This window comes from Vipera ursinii, assembly GCF_947247035.1.
Source record: "Vipera ursinii genome assembly, chromosome: 6".
NCBI lineage: Eukaryota > Metazoa > Chordata > Lepidosauria > Squamata > Viperidae > Vipera > Vipera ursinii.
In genome coordinates, this window is record NC_139515.1 from 1,018,083 (window position 1) to 1,037,208 (window position 19,126).

Sequence of the window (19,126 nt, forward strand, 5' to 3'; positions counted from 1 at the left end):
CCTGTTTTACTGGCTAGAGAATAATTCCAGCCTAAATATTTTCGGGGGAAATTATAAAACCTTTCCTCTGAGCTGTCATTCAACAGCAGAACTGAGCAGCAATTATTGTCTTGTGCAATGCACTTTACTTGGTATTTGGATGGCTTTATACATAAAACAGGCAAGGCTTCAGCCTCCTGCTTGTAGTTGCCATTTGACTATTCACAGACAATACATGTAAGATACCTGTGCATTTTACACAATATCAGTTTTGCTTTCTGGGTAAAAAGTAAAGTCCATTCGTCTTTATGTGGAAATCCCTATGAATCCTGACACTTGGAAATATGAACGGGTTGTCTTGTAGCTGTAAGCTGTAATCATTTCAATATATTGGGAGATCGAACTCTGAATTATATATTAAAACAATGAACGGGAATTTCTCAGAAAGGTGTGAGGATCCATGTAGGGAGCCAATTTTGGATGCGTAGAAGCAAATCAGGTGTCTTTTGCACAAACGTTTGAGTGTTGGGGCAATTCATTCTCTGCTGGTCTCCATGTAACCAGGACCTCCAGAGATTGGCTTGGGTCTAACACTTTCCCTGATGGAAAACCTGATAACTGAGGTAGGTCTGATATTACTACGTGAATAGCACAACTGTCTGATTTTGTGGACCATAAGAAAGGCCGAGTGCCAAAGAATTGAAGCCTTTGAACTCTGGTGCTGGAGAAGACTCCTGCGAGTTCCTTGGACTGCAAGGCGATCAAATCGGTCAGTCCTAGAGGAGATCAACCCTGACTGCTCTTTAGAAGGCCAGATCCTGAAGTGGAAGTTCAAATCCTTTGGCCACCTAATGAGAAGGAAGGACTCACTGGAGAAGAGCCTAATGCTGGGAAAGATTGAGGGCAATAGAAGAAGGGGACGACAGAGAAGGAGGTGGCTGCATGGAGTCACTGAAGCAGGAGGCATGAGCTTAAATGGACTCCAGAAGATGGTAGAGGACAGGAAGGCCTGGAGGAACGTCGTCCATGAGGTTCTGATGGGTCGGACATGACTTCACAACTAACAACAACTGATTTTGTACTTTTGTAGTTTTACACTTTAGTTTTGTGGTTTTGTAGCTTTGTGACTTTGCAGTTTTGTAGTTTCGTTTATGGATCTGTCGGATGTGGCTCACATCTCCAAGAGCATCTTTGCTTGTTTATGGAGAAAAGTATGTCAATATGGTGGCATTTCCTACGTACTAGTTACCCCCTGGTCTCTTAAGACCACTGGAAGGGGAAGTCCAGCAGAGCATCTGAAAGCATTCCCACGGGCAGTTTCTATCTTTCCTGGTTTTGTGGCTTAAGCCGGTGAACAGAGAGCATGGCAGGAGCAGAAGGATTCACAAGGCCTTCCAAAGTCTAGAACAGCGTTTCCCAACCTTGGCAACTCGAAGATTTGTGGATTTCAACTGAAAGATGAGCCACTGTGTGTTTGCACAACAGACAGGTAACCATTATCTGCCCCCCCCCCCGTGCGCGCGTTCCAGCCGAAAGGTCAAAAGTCGGTGATGTAGTCCACCAGTTTCACTGGTTAATGTTTATATCCCAGATATTGTAGCAACAAAGTCTTTGGTTAATGAGTAGCTTTGCTTCAAGAAGAGAGATGTGCCGGAAAAATCTTTATCTCTTCCCTGGATGTGTTACACAGAAGCGAAAATACAATTTCGTTTTGGTCTTTAAAAGCTTGCGTTGGACATTTAAATGTAGATTTCTGATTTAGCGTCTCTGCATTCAGAGGTGGAAAAACACGGGAGAGTGAAAAATAGTTCAATGTGGGGTTGTTGATCAGTTCCTCTGAATGCACAGGTTTGGTTTTGACATTATTTCCAAATTTACGAAAGCCATAAAGGCATGTTTCTTTCTTTTTTTTAACATAGGCTGTAACTATGAGTGTTACTACATATGTAGGCATTTTTTTTCAAACATTCAGACTACTGCCCATGGAAGAAATTTGCAGCATATTCTTATTTAAATGCTTCTCTAGTTTTTCACTTTGAGTCTAAAGCAAGCCCTTAATTGCAGTTGGAGGTGGAGATCCTGAAACAGGCTTGGACAATATTTTGTTTGTTGGGGGTTGTGCAAACCCAGCTACTTGCAGCTTATTCAGCAAACTGGTTATCCAAATGACAGTTTAGTAAAATATGTGAACGCAGCCAATGTATCTCAACTTAATCTATGAGAATCACCAGGAGAACAAAATGGGACAGAGGAAAAATAGGGGAGTTACCACAAATTCTTCAGAGGACCATTAGATTGGACAAATGTACTAAACAGGCTTGGATCGAGAAATGAATCTGCTACAAACTTCCTAATCAGCTGAATAAAATTTTATAGTGAAGTTAGAGTAGACGGACCATCTTTTCCCCCCCAAGAAATATTGTTCAGGTTTTGCATGTTCTTATTGCATCATCAGCTGCTCGGCTTGTCCAAATGGATTTCACTGTCATTCTTTTTCTTCCAAATATCTTGAGTCCTGCAAGCTGGTAGTTTGCAGTCTCTGGCTTCACATGAAATAGTGAAGCCGTACCATGATTGACTGAAAGTGAGTTCCAGATGCAGATTGTGCTTGAAGGGTTAAGGACCTCTGTAGCCATGGCTTGATTTGGGTTTATTTTAACCATGCTTCAGTTTGTGATGGATGACCAGGATCTTTTGCTCTAGAGCAGGGGTGTCAAACTCAATTTCATTGAGGGCCGCATCAGCATTGCGGTTGCCCTCAGGGCGCTGGGTGGGTATGGTCAGGGTGGGTGTGGCCTACTGGGTGGGCGTGGCTAGAGTGCGTATGGCCTACTAGGTGGGCATGGCCAGCTCTACATCGTTCGCATCAAGAGTGCCTATGGGGGCCTGGGCAAGAGTGGGACAGATCTGAGGGTCTCTGGCAGAAGGGGGGTCTCTGGGCCAGGGCGAAGGCAGCGGGGGCCGTTCCCTCACTCTTTCCAGGATGGCTTCGTGGGCCACATGAAACCACTTCGCGGGCCTGATCTGGCCCCCGGGCCTTGTGTTTGACATGTCTGCTCTAGAGGGTGTAGAGTCAGCCTGCGGAAGATCTTAAGAATTCAAGCAAGAAGACATTAATTACTCTGGACTTGATTATTCTTTCCAAAATCCTGCAGGAGCAGGGAACATTGATCATGATCGCAGTCTTCCAATACTTGAGGGAAAATCGGAGGGGGTCTATCCCTCCTCTAAAGCACCCGAAGGCAGGACAAGAAGTAATGGGTGGAAGATCAAACCTAGGAGAAATTTCCTGACAGTGAGGACAATTAACCAGTGGAACAACTTGCCTCTAGAAGTTGTGGGTGCTCCATCACTGGAAGTTTTTAAGAAAAGACTGGCCAGCCATTTGTTCAGAGTGACAGCAGGTCTCCTGCTTGGGCAGAGTTGAAGTAGAAGAACCCAAGATCTATTCCAACTCTTTTATTCTATGTTATTCTCTATTATTCCTGGATCATGAAGGGATGTGAATTGTCCCCTACAGTACTTGTACTAACATACCCCCACAACCCTTTTTAAAAGAAAGGACAAAAAATAATAACAAGAAGAAGTGTAGAATGATTGGCAGGTTGGTCTCCATCAGAGACATTCTCCAAAACATAAGCCAGGCTGGAACAGGTTTATAGCTGTATGGGAGACCACAAGGAGATCCCAAGGCCAAGGCTAAATCCCTCTTAAATTAATACTCAGAAAGTTCCATAGATGTGGCAGGAGTCCAGCCCAGGCCAGGGTTGATTATTCTTTCACTTTATGCACAAATCTTTGTGTAGACGTAGCCTGTAAGGAATCTCAAGAGTATAAAACTGTGCTGGAGCTGTTTTCAGATCTCAAGGAAAACCAAGAACAGGGCATAGGTTGCAAACCACTTGTGCCTTTTTTAAAAAAATCTTTCCTTCTGACTTCCAGACAAGAGCGCACACATGCGCGCGCACACACACACACACACACCGTCCTGAGTCTGAAAGGACCATTCATAAATTACAATGTGTTTTCTGGTTGTTGTAGGTATGCATATCTAGGCATACTTCTCTGCGTAGGCCAAAGCAGGGAAATTTTCTCTAGCACACAAGAAAGCCAGACAATCCAACAGCTTTGAGTTGCAGCCTGCCTCTCTGCGGAATGAATAATGCCCTAGCAGAAAGCCAGCCGATAAAGGATTGTCAGCTTCTCATGTCTCCTTTAAGCTCAAGCATTTAATGAATTTCTCATGACCCACCCACTCTTTTTTCTCTGCACCTCTGTGTCCCAAAGATGCTTTTCCACGAGGCAACTGGACTTTCTTGTTTTTCTTTGAAGATGCTTCTCTTCTCATCCAAGAAGCTTCTTCAGCTCTGATGGGATGGTGGAGAATGGAAGGATTTATACTCCTTGTAGACAGCTGGTCATTTGCATCCTTTTAGAGTCGTTCAGGCCACTTGGAGGTTTACCTGTGTCCTGAACGTCTCCTGAGGGGTGCAAATGGGTGTGGAGCCTTCTTGGAACTATTGAAAAGATTGACTTGTAGACTTGAGATTGATGATGTTGTATCCCTCCCCCTCTATTGAGAGACAGCTGTTCAATTTTGACCTAGATGGCCTCTTTGACCCCTCTTTCAAACCAGCAGTCCTCTCTGTCCAAAATGTGTACTTTGCTATTTTCAAAAGAGCGGCCTTTGTCTTTTAAATCAGAGTCCCCAAACCCCGGTCCACGGACCAGTAATGGGACGCGGCATGCCATTAACCAGTCCACACAAACAAGCAAAGCCCCATCTGTGGGATGCAGGCAGCACACAAAACCACACACTCTCCGGTCCGTGGAAAAACCTCTCTCCACGGAACACCTGTTTTAAATGCCGATGGACTGTTGACTCTGGTCCTGATGCGTTTGTTCTCCTATGTTGTGTCATACAATTATGAAGTTGTTTCGTTCCCCCAATGTACAGATCTGCAGATAGCTCACTGCACTTCTGCGATTGCCATAATAGTTGGCAGTCATTCCGTATAGTTTGAGTTCTGCTGCCGCTACAGGGCCATGAAAGCCACAAATGTTTCAAGGCTCAGTTTTATTGTTAAATTCTGCCATAGCATTGAGTTTTCTCAACTGTACACTCCCCTTCATGTTTCATTACACCCAATGCTCAGCTCCTAAGTTCCGCATTGTTGTGAAGTTATCTTTGCAAAGGGTCCAGGTTCTCCCAGAGAAAGATATTTGACACATCGAGATATTTGACAATGAAGTCATGAACCCCCGGTTAGGATTTGGCTGTGTGTCTTTGCGTTAAAGCAGTGATGTCCCAGCAGCAGTTTTTTAAGTGGTTCAATATCATAGCCATCAATTGGGTGCTCGCCCACTCTCTCTCTCCCCCCTCCTCTCTCTCTCAAATAAAAGTTAAGATACTGCATTTTGAACTCAGTAAAATACAAAAAAAAAACAGACTGAAAATGTTGGCTGTAGCCACATGTGACTGAACACGGCTTCCTTGCACCACTCAGAGGATCTAAAGGTTTCATTATATATATTTAAAAATTAATAATGAATTAATTACTATGAATTCATAATGTCCGCTCTAGCTGACCAAAACTGCCTGCCTTTTTGTTAAGGAGAACAGAGGTTTAAAGAGATGTTAAAATAAGAGAACCCACAGTTGTTACCGTTGGAGGGAATCACTGTTATAAAATTGACAGGACTGGATGACATTTTTGTTTCAGACAACCGCTGTAGCAGAGAGATATACTGTATCTAGGTGTTTGCATGGCAAGGGAAAAAGCCAAAGATTAAATATAAAGTCTTCCAAGATGCAACAGGATAAGGAAGATTGGGAGTTTGGCCATACCTACAGAATCTTCAGAAAAAGCCCTTGTTAACACTCCTAAATTAATTTGACTCTGAAGGGTTTGGCTCCAGAATTGGCTTTGAAACATCCAGATGGCATTTCTGTGATCCAAGTCCTGTTCCTTCTAAATTTCTCCCACAACACACATAAAAAGAGACGAGACTTTGCTTGCAGAATTCCAGTCCCATCTGGACTTTTTTTTGGGACACTCCTCAAGGATATCCCCATAACCCTCTTTAACTGCCAAGAACAGGTTGGGGTTAAGACTCCGACTCCATGCTGCAATAGGTAGACACTCTCTGAGCTGCAACTATCTCGACGTCCACCAGAGGGCAGCATGAGGTACAATGATGGGCATCTTTTGGCTGCCCTCTAGTGGCCGTCTGATCGTTGCAACTCTACAGCGCTGTGCGTTGAGACTAGTTTCCACACCAGATTTCTCCATCAACCTTTGGAACTGCAGGCGAATGGTTTTCTCGTGAGGGGCCCAGGGGTGCTCTCTGAGCTTGCTTGTTTTCTTGCAGACATTTCATGACCCAAACTAGGTAACATCATCAGTGCTAGAAGGGAGTAGGGCTTGTGGAATGAAGAGGAGGAGGAGGAGGAGGAAGAGTAGGATTATGGGATCCTTGGCGCTGTCTAACTTGGTAGTTTTCTTGCAGACATTTCATTATACAAGTTAGGTAACATCATCAGTGCTAGAAAGGAGTAGGGTTTGTGGAATGATGGAGGAGGAAGACTGTGGGGTCCTTGATGCTCTCTGAGCTTGCTTGTTTTCTTGCAGACATTTCATGACCCAAACTAGGTAACATCATCAGTGCTAGAAGGGAGCAGGGTTTGTGGAATGATGGAGGAGGAGGAGGAGGACTGTGGGGTCCTTGGTTGCTCTCTGAGCTTGCTTGTTGTCTTGCAGACCTCTATGGAGATTCTCAGTCATCCAGGTGATAGTTATCCCAAAGATCCTTTTTCGTTAGCTAAAAGAATGCAAATGAACACCTGCCTGCAGGAATACAAATCCTTCCATTCCCCCACCATCCAGTCAGAGCTGAAGAAGCTTCTTGGGTGAGAAGCGAAACGTCTTCAAAGAAAAGGAAGAAAGTCCAGTTGCTTCCTGAAAGAAGCACCTTGGGGTTTCCTTGCAGACGTTTCATGACCCAAACTAGCTAACATCATCAGTGCTAGCAAACCAGCTCAGAGACCGCCAAGCACCCACCCACACAGACACACACAGACACACACACGCACACACACACAGACACACACAGGCACATGCCAACCTTGAGCTACGAATATTCTCCTTTATTGATTTTTTTTTCTTGTATCACTCTAAGCTGTCCTAGATCTATGGTCTCCTATCGTGAGTCTACGCTCCGTCGCTCTCCTCTGACGGACTCCTTTCGTCGGGAAGCCCTCCGCGGCCTCAGATTTCTACGTCATTCGCGACTGCTTGCCGGGAATCGTAGTCCGTTGCCGGAAGCGCCCTCTCTTTCTGGCTGAGGAGAGGCGGGGCCGGAACTACACCTCCCGAGATGCTCCGGGGACACCTCCGGGCCGCGTCCTGGAGACGGGAAGCAGCCGACGGCCCGCCATGGAGGACTCGCGCGGCTCCCCTCGGCGCCCGGATCCAGACTAGCCGGCGGCGGCGGCGGAGACCCTCCCGGCGGCCTGATGGACGAGAGCAAAGTGAGCGGGTTCGGGGGGGGGCTGCCGGGCGGGAGGAGTGGAATGAGGGAGGGGCTTCCGAAGGTTTGCCGCCTTCTTCCGGGTTGCTTTGGACCTGGGATTTCTTAGTGGTCTCCCATCCGAATCGTCCGCGGATGCTCCCTGCCTCGGTGCTGACCGGCCCTGGGCCTTCGCCGGGCAAAGGCATTTACGGCATAGAGAAGTAAAGGGAAGGGCCGGCTGGCTGCCTCCTCTCGGTCAGCAGCCCTGGGATTTCTTGGTGGTGCCTCGTCCACTGGTGAAGTGGGCGGGAGCAGCTGACGGGCCCTTCTCCGACCAGCCCCGCGGACTTCTCGCCCGGAAGGAGTGGATTTGTGTGCTAAGCAGAAGCATTTGGGCCTTTCTCCTGCCATTCCCCCCCGGATCTGGAGGGAGAAACCAATGCCGTACTTTTAAAATGGATAAATATTCTCTCCAGGCGAGTCAGAATCTTCAAAATTTCAAATAACAGGCAGATTTTTTTTTTTAAAAAAAATTAGGGTCTTAGTGTAGATAGACCAGTGTTTTTCAATCTCAAGGACTCAATCTCAGTCCCTTCCAACATTATTATTATTATTATTATTATTATTATTATTATTATTATTATTATTATTATTATTATTATTATTATTCCTCGCACAGTCAGCCAGATGTTCAGACTGGGTTTGGCATTTTTGTCTACCTATCGAGTCCTTACCAAGGACCTGGGATAGGCAGATGTGGATGTTTGATGGTATTATTATTACTATTATTATTAATAATAATATAATATCTCAGCAACTTCCTCAGTCGGCTAGGGAATTCTGGGAATTCAAGTCGACATAAAGTTGCTGAGACTGAGAAATGCTGGTCTAGATTAAAGTAGAATAAAAGGTTCGTGTTTCCTGCAAGGCTGGTTTGTCGCTAGACATCTCAGATCTCCCTCCCTCCCAGTTGGTTCCTAATGCCCGGTCTCTTTTTGCCTTTTTCATAGCAGTCGTTCCAGAGAAACCTGCCTGTCTACATCCTTCCTGACAGATTTTGTTACCCTCTTTCTTTTTTCCCCAGGTAGCTGGTGGAAAAGTGAAGAAACCAGGCAAACGGGGCCGTAAGCCAGCTAAAATAGATTTGAAAGCCAAACTCGAGAGAAGCCGGCAGAGCGCAAGGGAATGCCGAGCGAGGAAGAAATTGAGGTACCAATATCTGGAAGAGCTGGTTTCAAGCCGCGAAAGAGCCATCTGTGCTCTTAGAGAAGAACTGGACATGGTAATCACCTTTTCCCTTTCCCCAAAGTTTTTTTTTTAAAAAAAGTTCCTGAGTTTTCTCACTGAGGTGCAATTGGTCCCCACGGAGTTTGATTCCTAGTTGATGTTGGGGTAGTTCAAATTCCCCATTATTCTTGCAGAGTCTTCCTGCATAGCTTGGCCACTTGGTTACCCACAACCCAGTTGACTCCCCTAAACAGAGATCCTGCCAGTGTTACACTGGCAGACTTCCTCTGTTTCCCATGCAGTGTAACCGTAGGCAACAACGCCCCTGGTTGTAGAGGTCTTGATGGACTCCTAGCGTTTTGGACTCAAGGGTCAGGCAGCTGGAGCCACCGATAGCAAGTGGGCAAGAGGCCTCAGCCCTGCTCCCCTGGGCCTGGAGCTGGGCAGCTCAACTTGCGGTGCGTCTGGTGGGCCCCGTGGCCGGTGCGTCCAACAATGGTGGTTGGTGGGACATCTTGAAAGTGGGAAGCTGCTGAGACCCATTTTTGTCACCGAGGCTTTCATGGCTGAGGAAACCTGCTCGAGGAAGAACACGTGATAACTGGGTCAGAAGTTTTAGTTTGTTGTCACTGTGCATGTTTACTGTGAGTAGCCATGAGACCAGTGTCTCAAAAAGCTGAATAGGGCTGCTTGAAAATTAAAGATAAAGGAAAGCCATGATTTGCCAATTGTGTTGGCTTTGACCTTTAAAGGTCCTGGATGACGGTAGCTGATATTCAGTGTCAGAAAAAAGCGAAATGTAGTGCCAGGGAGATACTGTGGAGATTTCCATACATTTTTGCATACGGGCTTTTTCAACATTTACACTCTCGCATCTGTTTCCTTGTTCCTGCGTGCTTCAAAGAAGAGCACGTAACTTTGCAGAATATTGAGTCCTTGGTGGAGCCTTGCTCTGATAGCTCATGAAGTTGTGCAGAATGCCGAAACCTGGATTTATTTGGGCAGATTTATAATTTACTCCAAGCTTACAACAAAGGATCAATAAATGCCTTCTATGATCCTAGGAACCTCAGAGTTCTAAAGCAGGGGTCCCCACCGGGCCGCAGCACGCCAGTAACCGGTCCACACAAACAAGCAAAGCCCCATCTATGGGATGCAGACAGCACACAAAACCACACACCCTCCAGTCCATGGAAAAACCTCTCTCCGTGGAACTGATCCCTGGTGCCCAAAAGGTTGGGGACCTCTGATCCAGACCACAGTAGGGAATGGGGGGAAGAAGGAAGCCAGAATTTCTCTTAACTCAGGGGCCCCCAACCCCCTCCCCTGGTTGCAGCTCAATACCGGGCCGTGGCTTGTTTAGAACCGGGCCGTAGAAGCAGTGGGGGAACACGCATGTGCACAGTTCCCCCTGCACAAGCAGCGGGCGAGTGCATGTGTGTGTGCAATTCCATTTGCGCGAGCGGCAGACACGTGCCAACCGCTCGCGCAAATGGAGGCGTGCACACACAAGAGTGGTAACCATTCCTTCTCCCTCCCCCCCCCCCTTTTGCAGGTCCACCAAGCCGGAAAGGTTGAGGGTGGCTGTTCTAAAACCTTGGCATGCGATTTAACGTTTGTTTTGTGCCACATCTTTCTCTTTCAGTACAAGCAGTGGTGCCTGGCGATGGATCAAGGCAAAATCCCCTCTGAGATCAGAGCTCTCCTGAGCGGAGAAGAGCAGAGCAAACCTCAGCAGAACGTGGGCAAGATGGCCAAAGCCCTGAAGAGCGATGCCAACAGCCACACTTCCTGTAAGTCCCAGCTTACGCAATTCTTCACTTCGTTAGGGCCGTGGAGAGAGGCAGGCAGGGGGCCAAAAAGGAGAAAAACTTGCCACAATCTGGTTCCTAGGAGACGGCTGTCCTGTGGCTGCCATCCAGCTGTGGTCAAAGGAGAAAGGAAAGCTGTTGAGATCGGTGGTCTGGCTCTGTTGAAGCTCTTCCCAAACCTCCTTGGTGGTCTTGAGTACAAGTAGACCTTTCTACTGATAGTCCAGCCCCCCCCCCCCAAAGATACTTATGACCCAGTTCTGGAATTCAGGGACTCTCTACTCCCCCACAGTCGCATATTTGGAGTGTTTGGCTGCTGGCTCCCTTTTTTACAGCTGGTTGCAGTTTTCCACAGGCAGCGGCCACGATCTAGGACAGCTTTTGCTGGTTTCCAGCCTTCTTGACCGAGTTCCAGAAGAAAAAAACACTCGTAAGAATTGGCACGCTTTACGACCGCCGTGTTTGCTTTATGATGGCTGCAAAAAAAAAAGGCTCCCTGCTTCCGTATTTCCCAGTGGGAATACTGGTTCCATTATGCTCAAAAGTCGAGGATTTTTGGAGACGGAAAACGTTGCTTCTCTTTGCCACGTGTGCCGCAATAGCAGTCACTGCAGCTCGAGTCCCTTTTGCCAAGATCCGTGTTTTTCAACCTTAGCCACTTTTCAGGTGGGTGGAATCCTGGAGCCTGAAGTCCCCACTTCTTAAAAGTGGCCGAGAACAAGAAGCTGTTTTCTCTTTCAGCTCTTGGGCTTCTGGCTGAGGATGTTCCAAAGCCAGACACACACACCCCCTTCGGTGGCACCTTGCCAGGCCTGCCCCGGGCAGGATTCCTCTTCTTGAAACTTACCCTCCCGTTTGGGTTTCTGGTGTTTCTGGATCTGCTGACTCTGGCCATAACGATCCCATTTTTTCCCACCTGGGCTGAGAGAGGCAGTTATCCCGTTTCTGTACAGGTGGACTGCAGCGGAGCTTCAAATGCCCTTTGCAAAGCGACACGGTTGTTAAGTGAGGTCTTTGTGACTTTTATCTGCAGTTGTTAAGCGAATCGCTGCAGTTGTCCAGTTAGTAACACACACTTCTTAAGTCAGTCTGTCTTCCTCATTGGCTTTGTCTGTCAGAAGGTCGCAAAAAGGGACCCTGGGACGCTGCGACCGTCGTAAGTACAGGCTGGTTGTCTTATGGAGATTCCCTGTCATCCAGATCATAGTTGTCTCAAAGATTTTTTTTTCCAAAGGGCAACTGGAGTACTTTTTCCTCGAGGAAGACGTTTCGCTTCTCAACCAAGAAGCTTCATCAGTTCTGGCAGGATGGGGGGGGGGGGATGGAAGGGTTAGTTCTGGCAGGATGGACACAGATAAACCTGCCAGTGGCCTCAAGAGCTCTCAGGGAGAGTGCTAATGGCCAGGTGACTGCAAAGAAATACGATCCTTCCAACCCCCCCCCCCCCCAAAGTGTCAGAACTAACCCTTTCATCGCCCCCACCATCCTGCCAGAACCGATGAAGCTTCTTGGATGATAAGTGAAATGTCTTCCTCAACGGAACCCCCCCCCCCAATCTATCTGCACTTTTGCTAACAGGCCAGTTGCCAGGTGTCTGGATTTTGATCATGCGGCCACAGAGATGCTACATCAGTCGTAAGTGTAAAAAACATAAGTCACTTTTTTGTGTGCCAGTCACTAACAAGTGATTGTAAGTTGGAGGACCACCGGCCGGGCCCTCAGATTTTGCCTGCTGATTATCTTGAGGCAATCTGCACGTTCCTTCTTCCACGCATGTGCAAAAGCTTTTCACACAGCAGTGGCATATCTTCTGCTAGACTGAACAGGTCCAGCTTGGGTCCTGGGCAGTTTGTGGACAAGTCCGGGCCGTTTTCTTGACAGCAATACTGTACACGGAAATTATCTTTGTTTGCCAAGGTTTTTCTGAGTACTCAATCGTGGCACCAACCTTGGAACCATAAGCACACCCTTCAACATTTTGTAAAAGTTGTGTGTCGCCCTGGTGGGAGAAAGCTGCATGCATTTGTCCCGAAGAGGTCATATTATTTGGAAGAGTGCAATGCAGCTTACTAGTTTTAATCCTTAAACACGGAACAGGGGAAGTACGGCGGGGGACGCTTTCTGGCCTCTGCCGTGGCCCAGGAGGCCGTGGCCCTGAGCTGAGCTCACCGCGAGGCGCCTCAGGAGACACAACCCTGACGCTGCTTCCTTCTAGGGTCGCCTTCAGCTGGATCTGCGTCTGGGTTGGGCCCCAAACAAAAGCTGACCTGCCATCAAGTTTATGCTGTGCCCCTTGCCTCTTCCTTCCAACCCATGTGGGGATTCTTGGGCAAGGATTGTACCCATTTTAGTTGACCATTAAAAAAACAACAACCCCCAACCCTGCTTGCAGAATTGGGGACTGACCGCATGAATACGTTTCTTTTCTCTTGTAGGGTGAAGGTCAGACCAAGCAGAGTGAAGCCCCTATTTGAAAAAACAAGATGATCTGATTTTGTTTTTTTTTTGTAATCAGTAATCTATGGACTTCCTGTGAAATTGGCCATCCTTGGTCCTATCAAGAGTTCAACAATGTCAGCAATTCAGCTGCACCGTAGTTGGAGTTCGAGCTGACTTTCAAAATGACCCCAATAGCAAGAGGGCAGAAGTAAATCATCTTAATCCGTTTTGATTTTATAAAACAACATGCCTGTGTCTGCAGGAATTATCTGCTTGAAGCCGAGAAAGAAAGTCTGTTCCAAAATGTATTAGACACTCTTGATTTTGTGGGTAGGACTGGTTGAGAAAAGAGGGGGAGGCCTTTTCCCCCAGGGATTGGCCCACCAACCTCTCCTTTGTTGTGTTAAGGCCTGTACGTACGCTTTTGATTTTGTTTTCATCATTTACTATAATTAGTGTTTATTTAAGGAAAATACTATACAGATAGAAAAGTAGAGTTTTATTATTCATGGGATGGTCTGTTCTGCATTAGAGAGAGAGAGAGAGAGAGAGGAGTGTTTTTCAAGCTGGGCCATTTTAAGATCCTTGGACTTCAACTCCCAGAATTCCCCAACCAGCATGGCCATTGATGTGAATTCTGGGAATTGAAGTCCACGAACCTTAAAGTGGTCAAATGTGAAAAATACTGATGTGTAACGCATGCTGATCTATCTTGCTGTAGGTGGCCAATATGTCACCTTCCTCTTTTCCTACTTCTGTTTTTTTCTGAATTAGTGACGTTTGGGCTCTACTTGTGAATTGAGAAGTCCTTGACTCCCGTGTCGTCTTAAGATTATGTACGTAAGAGGGGGTGCCGTACCTGCAGTTTGGGGTGAAGATAGATCAGGGGTCTTCAAACCTGGCCCTTTGATGACTTGTGGACTTCAACTCCCAGAATTCCTCAGCCAGGGCCTGTTGTGGTGCTGCTGTTGCTGTCTGACTTAGCACGGCCAGCCCACTGTGGATCGAGTTGACTGTTTGAATGAAGTTCAGTGCTAAATTCAAGACTTCCTCACTAGATGAATTAATCATAATAGCTCTTCAGTGAAATACCTTCATTGTCGTGGTTAGTTTATATTTTCTAAACTTGCATGATTGCGTCTTTGCTTTACACTGCTTATTAATAGGAGCCATGAGTCAAAATCATTGTAGTCTCTCCCTGTCTCTTTCTCTTTTATTATTATTTTTTGCTCAATGAAGTCATGGAGAAGCTTAATAAGGACCATACCCCACCTATCTGGCTAGAGAAAGAGGGGAGCAGACATAGCTTGCCCATTTTCTCCACCTTGCCTTCTCTCACCGCATTGTCTACTTTTGACATGAAAGCGTACGAAGGACCTGAGAATTTGTGGAGAAAGGCTAGCAAATGGATGCAGCATCCGGGGTGTTTCATACTGTCCGTTCCATGGGAACAGTCTGTCTGTAGTATTGACTGTTGGAAAGGGAATAGTATTGGAAACTTACAACCCAATGCTGTGTTGCAGGGGGCAAAATACTTACATTATTGTGAGACCATCTGGTGTTAAAGTGGGTGTAATAAAGCCTTTTCTGTCCTTTATTAAAAGGGTTACTGACAAGAGGTTGAAAGGAGAACGTCGCCATCATGCCAGAAACGCCCGAACCCAATAGCGCAGAAACTAATATGAACGTACTTAGTTTTGTATGTATTAAAACAAAACCTTTGCTTTAATGAAAGTTTCCTTTCTGTAAGGAAGATTGATTTTTAGCGATCGTATGGCATGTGGTTAAAATGTGCAACTTTCTTCATTCTGTGGCGCCAAGCACCCAGCTCCTAAAAGGAATTAAACAATAAATGGCAGTATTTGCAAAACCTCAAAGAAGCAGTGAATTCTTCCTTGCAAACCAGTTTTGGAGTCCAAGGCCCCGGTACGCTGGCCTTAGCTTGCAAAGGCAGGCTTTAATCCTCGATCCCAGTGTTTCTCCGCCTTAGCGACTTTAAGGTATGTGGACTTCAACACCCAGGAAGACCCAGCCACCACATTTTGCTGGCTGGGGCTTTCTGGGACTTGAAGTCCACAGGCCTTAAAATTGCTGAGGTTGAAAAACGGTGCTCTAGCACAGAGGTCCCCAACCTTTTGGGCACCAGGGACCAGTTCCGTGGAGAGAGGTTTTTCCACGGACTGGAGAGTGCGTGGTTTTGTGGGCTGCCTGCACCCCACAGATGGGGCTTTGCTTCTTTGTGCGGACCGGTTGCTGGCATGCCGCAGCCTGGGACCAGTCTGTGGACTGGGAATTGGGGACCACTGCTCTGGCATTTCCAGAAAGTCTGAGAGATTTCTGTCTCTTGCTGCTCTTTGGGGCCTCTGGAGCAGGCAAGTGGGGCTGAGGGTTACAGAAGAGCAGAAGACTGAGGACCCGCTCGTTTTTAAACTAAGCCAGCCTGCAGCACCAAGGACACAAAAGGGTGGAGCTTCATCAGCCGTTGTAGGGTCATTTGTTGTGGACCTAACAGCATCGTCCTGTGCGCTCCCACAGGGAGGGCCTTCTCAGGGTGCCGACGGTTAAGGAGTGCCGGTGGGTGATCCCCAGGGGGAGGGCATTCTCTGTGGGCGCGCCTGACCTTTGGAATGATCTACCGGTGGAACTTCGGACCGCCCCCGATCTGCGTTCATTTCGCCGGGATCTGAAAACCTGGTTTTTTGATCTATCAGGCCTGGACTGAAGGGGTTTTAGCTTTTAATATTGTTTTAATTGTTGGGCTTATGTAATTTAATCTATTTTAACTTATACTATTTTTATATTATATTTTATGCTGCCCTGTAAACCGCCCTGAGTCCTTCGGGAATAGGGCGGTATAAAAATTTAATTAAATAAAATAAAGACTCTCTCTCGGAAGCTTCCTCTGCCTAGGGCAGGGGTAGGCAACCTCGGCTCTTTTATGACTCATGGACTTCAACTCCCAGAATTCCTGAGTCAGCTGGCTCAGGAATTCTGGGAATTGAAGTCCATGACTCATAAAAGAGCCAAGGTTGCCTACCCCTGGCCTAGGCGACCTGGGTCATAACAGCACAGGACAAAATGATTCTCTTCTTCATTGAGATTGAATGTCTACCAATCCAGGCCCTCATTGGTATGCCTCTTGCAATGCTTTACCAGGGGAAGTTTTCTGAAACGGGACTGTTGGAACACACAAACCCAGTTTCCAGGTGTGAAAAAAACAGCGTTCCATCGCAAACTTCCTATTGGGTCCATTCCTTCCTTTCTACATAATGGCCTGATCTACATACACTCAATGGGTCAGGTTTGGCTAAACAAGTTCAAACGCAGAGAGCAAGAATGAATTGTCGGTGCCTGACTGGGAACGATTATTCTAAAGAAGTCTGCCGCTTTAAAACAACGCAGTGTCGGATATAAAAGAAGCAGATTCAATAAAAACAGAGCATTTATTCTCCCTGCTCCATTATATGGAAATCCTTCATGTCAATGGCGTCTGTTCAAAGGAGTGGTAGTCTTAGCTCATTTGTTTAGGCGGAAGAGTCTCTGAAAGGACTGGCATTAATTATACAAAGGTGTTTGGTGGGTTTGAATTAATAGGCCAGGCAAGTTTTTTCTCTTTTGCGTCTCTATTGAAAGAATCGTATATGCTGTCTTTGCAAACCATTTTTGGTGCGGTGGGGAATTCTGAGATCCCCACGTAATTTTTCTTGGCCATCTTGGAGCTGGTTGTGATGGTGTAGGCATTACTCCGGTAGCATTTCATGGCGGACATACAGAAAGTCTCTCTTATGCCCCTCCTGAAGTTGGCATTATATGCCGAGTACAACATGGGTTTCAAGGCCGAGGAACTAAATGATATCCAGGTCACCGTCAAGAAAACCAAGGCGCTTTTCCTACGATCGGTCTCGGACGGGTGCCAGAGTTGAACGACATAAAATGGGAGCCACGCGAGGAGAAAGAGAGCATTTAACATCAGGAACATTTTGATGGTTTTCACCTTTGTCCTCGGGACCACGTTCATCGTCCTCCGGACCGTTCTGCCCTCGCTCCCGATCTTCCAAATGTGCTTGATGATTTTTTGGTAGAAGAAAACGATGAGAACCGATGGAATGAGGAACGCTACTATGGCGTGAATGACGCTATAAACAGCCCCGTCCCAAGAATAGGGAGGGAAAAACCGGCAGTGACGGTCCCTGTCCAAGCCCCCCAAAATGAAAACTGGAGACATCAAGGCCGCACTGGCGATCCAAGAGGCCGCAATCATTTTTTTGGCTTTTTCCCTCGTCACCTTGAAACTCAGCGGGTAGACAATGGTGTAGAATCTGTCGATGCAGATGGAAAGCAGGACGTAAATTTGGACCCCGGGGGTGAGATACTGGAAATACCTGATGGTCTTGCACATCGTGTTCCCGTATGTCCACCCGTCGGAGGCCAACTGAAACAGCACAAGTGGCATGCACCCAATACTGATCAGCAAGTCTGCACAGGCCATGGCGACCACGAAGTAATTGGTGGTTGACTGAGTCCTTCTGCTCCTGTAGATGACCAGGCAAACCAGGGAGTTTCCAAAGACGGAGAAGAACCATAGGAGCCCCCAAAGCAAGCCAACAAGGATAAGTTCTCCAGGCATCAACTCGTACTGTGAAGCTGTACTGTTTTTCTCCAGCCCCGGTTCGTTGGACAAGGTGGTGGCCTTGTGGCTTCCCAAAGGACTTGAGGTTTCTGCCTGAGGGTGGTTTTGTTGCAGGAGACCTGAGGTCGGGGTGAGGAGAGGAGTAGTGGGGTGATCCATGTCTTGGGACAGCAGCATAGTCAGTCTTTCCCTGAGAGGACTGTGTGGAGAGAGCGAGCCATCAGTTGTTTTGGGAGTAAAGGAATAGTAGCAATCATCACTTTGTCTTCATGACAGAGTAAGAGTTGGGAGGAGACTTGGGGGTCTTCTAGTCCAGGGGTCCTCAACCTTGGCAACTTGTAAGACTTATGGACTTCAACTCCCAGAATTCCTCAGCCAGGAATTCTGGGAGTTGACGTCCACAAGTCTTAAAGTTGCCAAGGTTGAGGACCCTGTAGTCCAACCCACTGCTCAAGCAGGAGACCCTCTACCTTTCCAGAGAAATGGCTTTCTGACCCCTTCTTAACAACCTCCAGTGATGGAGCACACAGAACTTCTGGTGGCAAGCCGTTCCACTGGTTAATTGTCCTCTCTGTCAGGAGATTTCTCCTTAACAGTGAGAACAGTAAACCAGTGAAACGGATTACCTTCAGAAGTTACACGCTACATGTTACATGCTGGATTAACTGAGTCTAGCATGCATTCATAGTGATTGCGGGATATACGTAAACAGGTTAGGATGCAATGACTCTCCTATAAAAGATGAGTAAGATTACAGATCTGAAAAAATGCCTCACCCGCACAAGATCCTACTCAAGGAATCTTCCAAGAAAGGAGCTGAGCCCAGAACTGATGGTCTTTCTTCAACTAATGGCTCATACAGGAGCTCTTTAAGTCACAGACCTGGCCAGTGCTTAAGTGTTGACTGTTCTCACTGTCAGGAAATTCCTCCTTAGTTCCAGGTTGCTTCTCCCCTTGGTTAGTTTCCATCCGTTGCTTCTTGTCCTGCCTTCTGGTGCTTTGGGGAATAGCTTGACTCCTTCTTCTTTAGGGCAGCCCCTGAGATATTGGAACACTGCTGTCATGTCACCCCTGGTCCTCCTTTTCATTAAACTAGACCTACCCAATTCCTGCAACCGTTCTTCGTATATTTGCCTCCGGAAAAAAGTCAAGATGGAGCCTACCAAATGTTTCTCGGAAAGCTTTTCCAAAGGACCAAGCGAGATACCAACAGGCACGGTCTCTGAGCTTCATCTTCACCTTTCTCAAGAGGGGCATCAGTAGAGTTTCTCCCGAGTTGGACTGAATCCAGTAGGAGAATACATGCATAGCAACAGGGGCTGCTAATTTCTATTGTAATCAGAATTGAATACACTTTACATCAGGGGTCTTCAAACCTTTTATGACTCGTGGACTTCAACTCCCAGAATTCCTCAGCCAGGCATGCCTGCCTGGCTGAGGAATTCTGGGAGTTGTAGTCCACGAGTCATAAAAGGGCCGAGTTTGAAGCCCCCTGCTTTACATATAGTGATTCCTCAAAACTCTGTAA

The 19,126-nt window shown here is 46.9% G+C and overlaps 2 protein-coding genes across 2 annotated transcripts; one reads left to right on the plus strand and one right to left on the minus strand.

Annotated features, from left to right (window-relative positions):
* Positions 1-7,343: 7,343 nt before the first annotated feature.
* CREBL2 (cAMP responsive element binding protein like 2) lies at positions 7,344-14,839 on the plus strand. Its single transcript, XM_083366446.1, has 4 exons — positions 7,344-7,510; positions 8,576-8,773; positions 10,364-10,511; positions 12,965-14,839. The coding sequence occupies exons 1-4, from the start codon at positions 7,496-7,498 to the stop codon at positions 12,967-12,969; spliced, it is 366 nt and encodes a 121-aa protein (XP_083222572.1). The 5' UTR covers positions 7,344-7,495; the 3' UTR covers positions 12,970-14,839.
* A 1,688-nt stretch (positions 14,840-16,527) lies between these two features.
* GPR19 (G protein-coupled receptor 19) lies at positions 16,528-17,775 on the minus strand (the record flags this gene model as incomplete). Its single annotated transcript, XM_083365530.1, has 1 exon — positions 16,528-17,775. One exon carries the CDS (start codon positions 17,773-17,775, stop codon positions 16,528-16,530), a length of 1,248 nt encoding a protein of 415 aa, XP_083221656.1.
* Between the last annotated feature and the right edge of the window lie 1,351 nt (positions 17,776-19,126).

Bases quoted from the DNA above. Each gene is read 5' to 3' on its own strand.
- CREBL2 (XM_083366446.1), top strand. The intron at 8,774-10,363 runs GTAATCACCTTT...TTTCTCTTTCAG, and splicing joins TTAGAGAAGAACTGGACATG to TACAAGCAGTGGTGCCTGGC.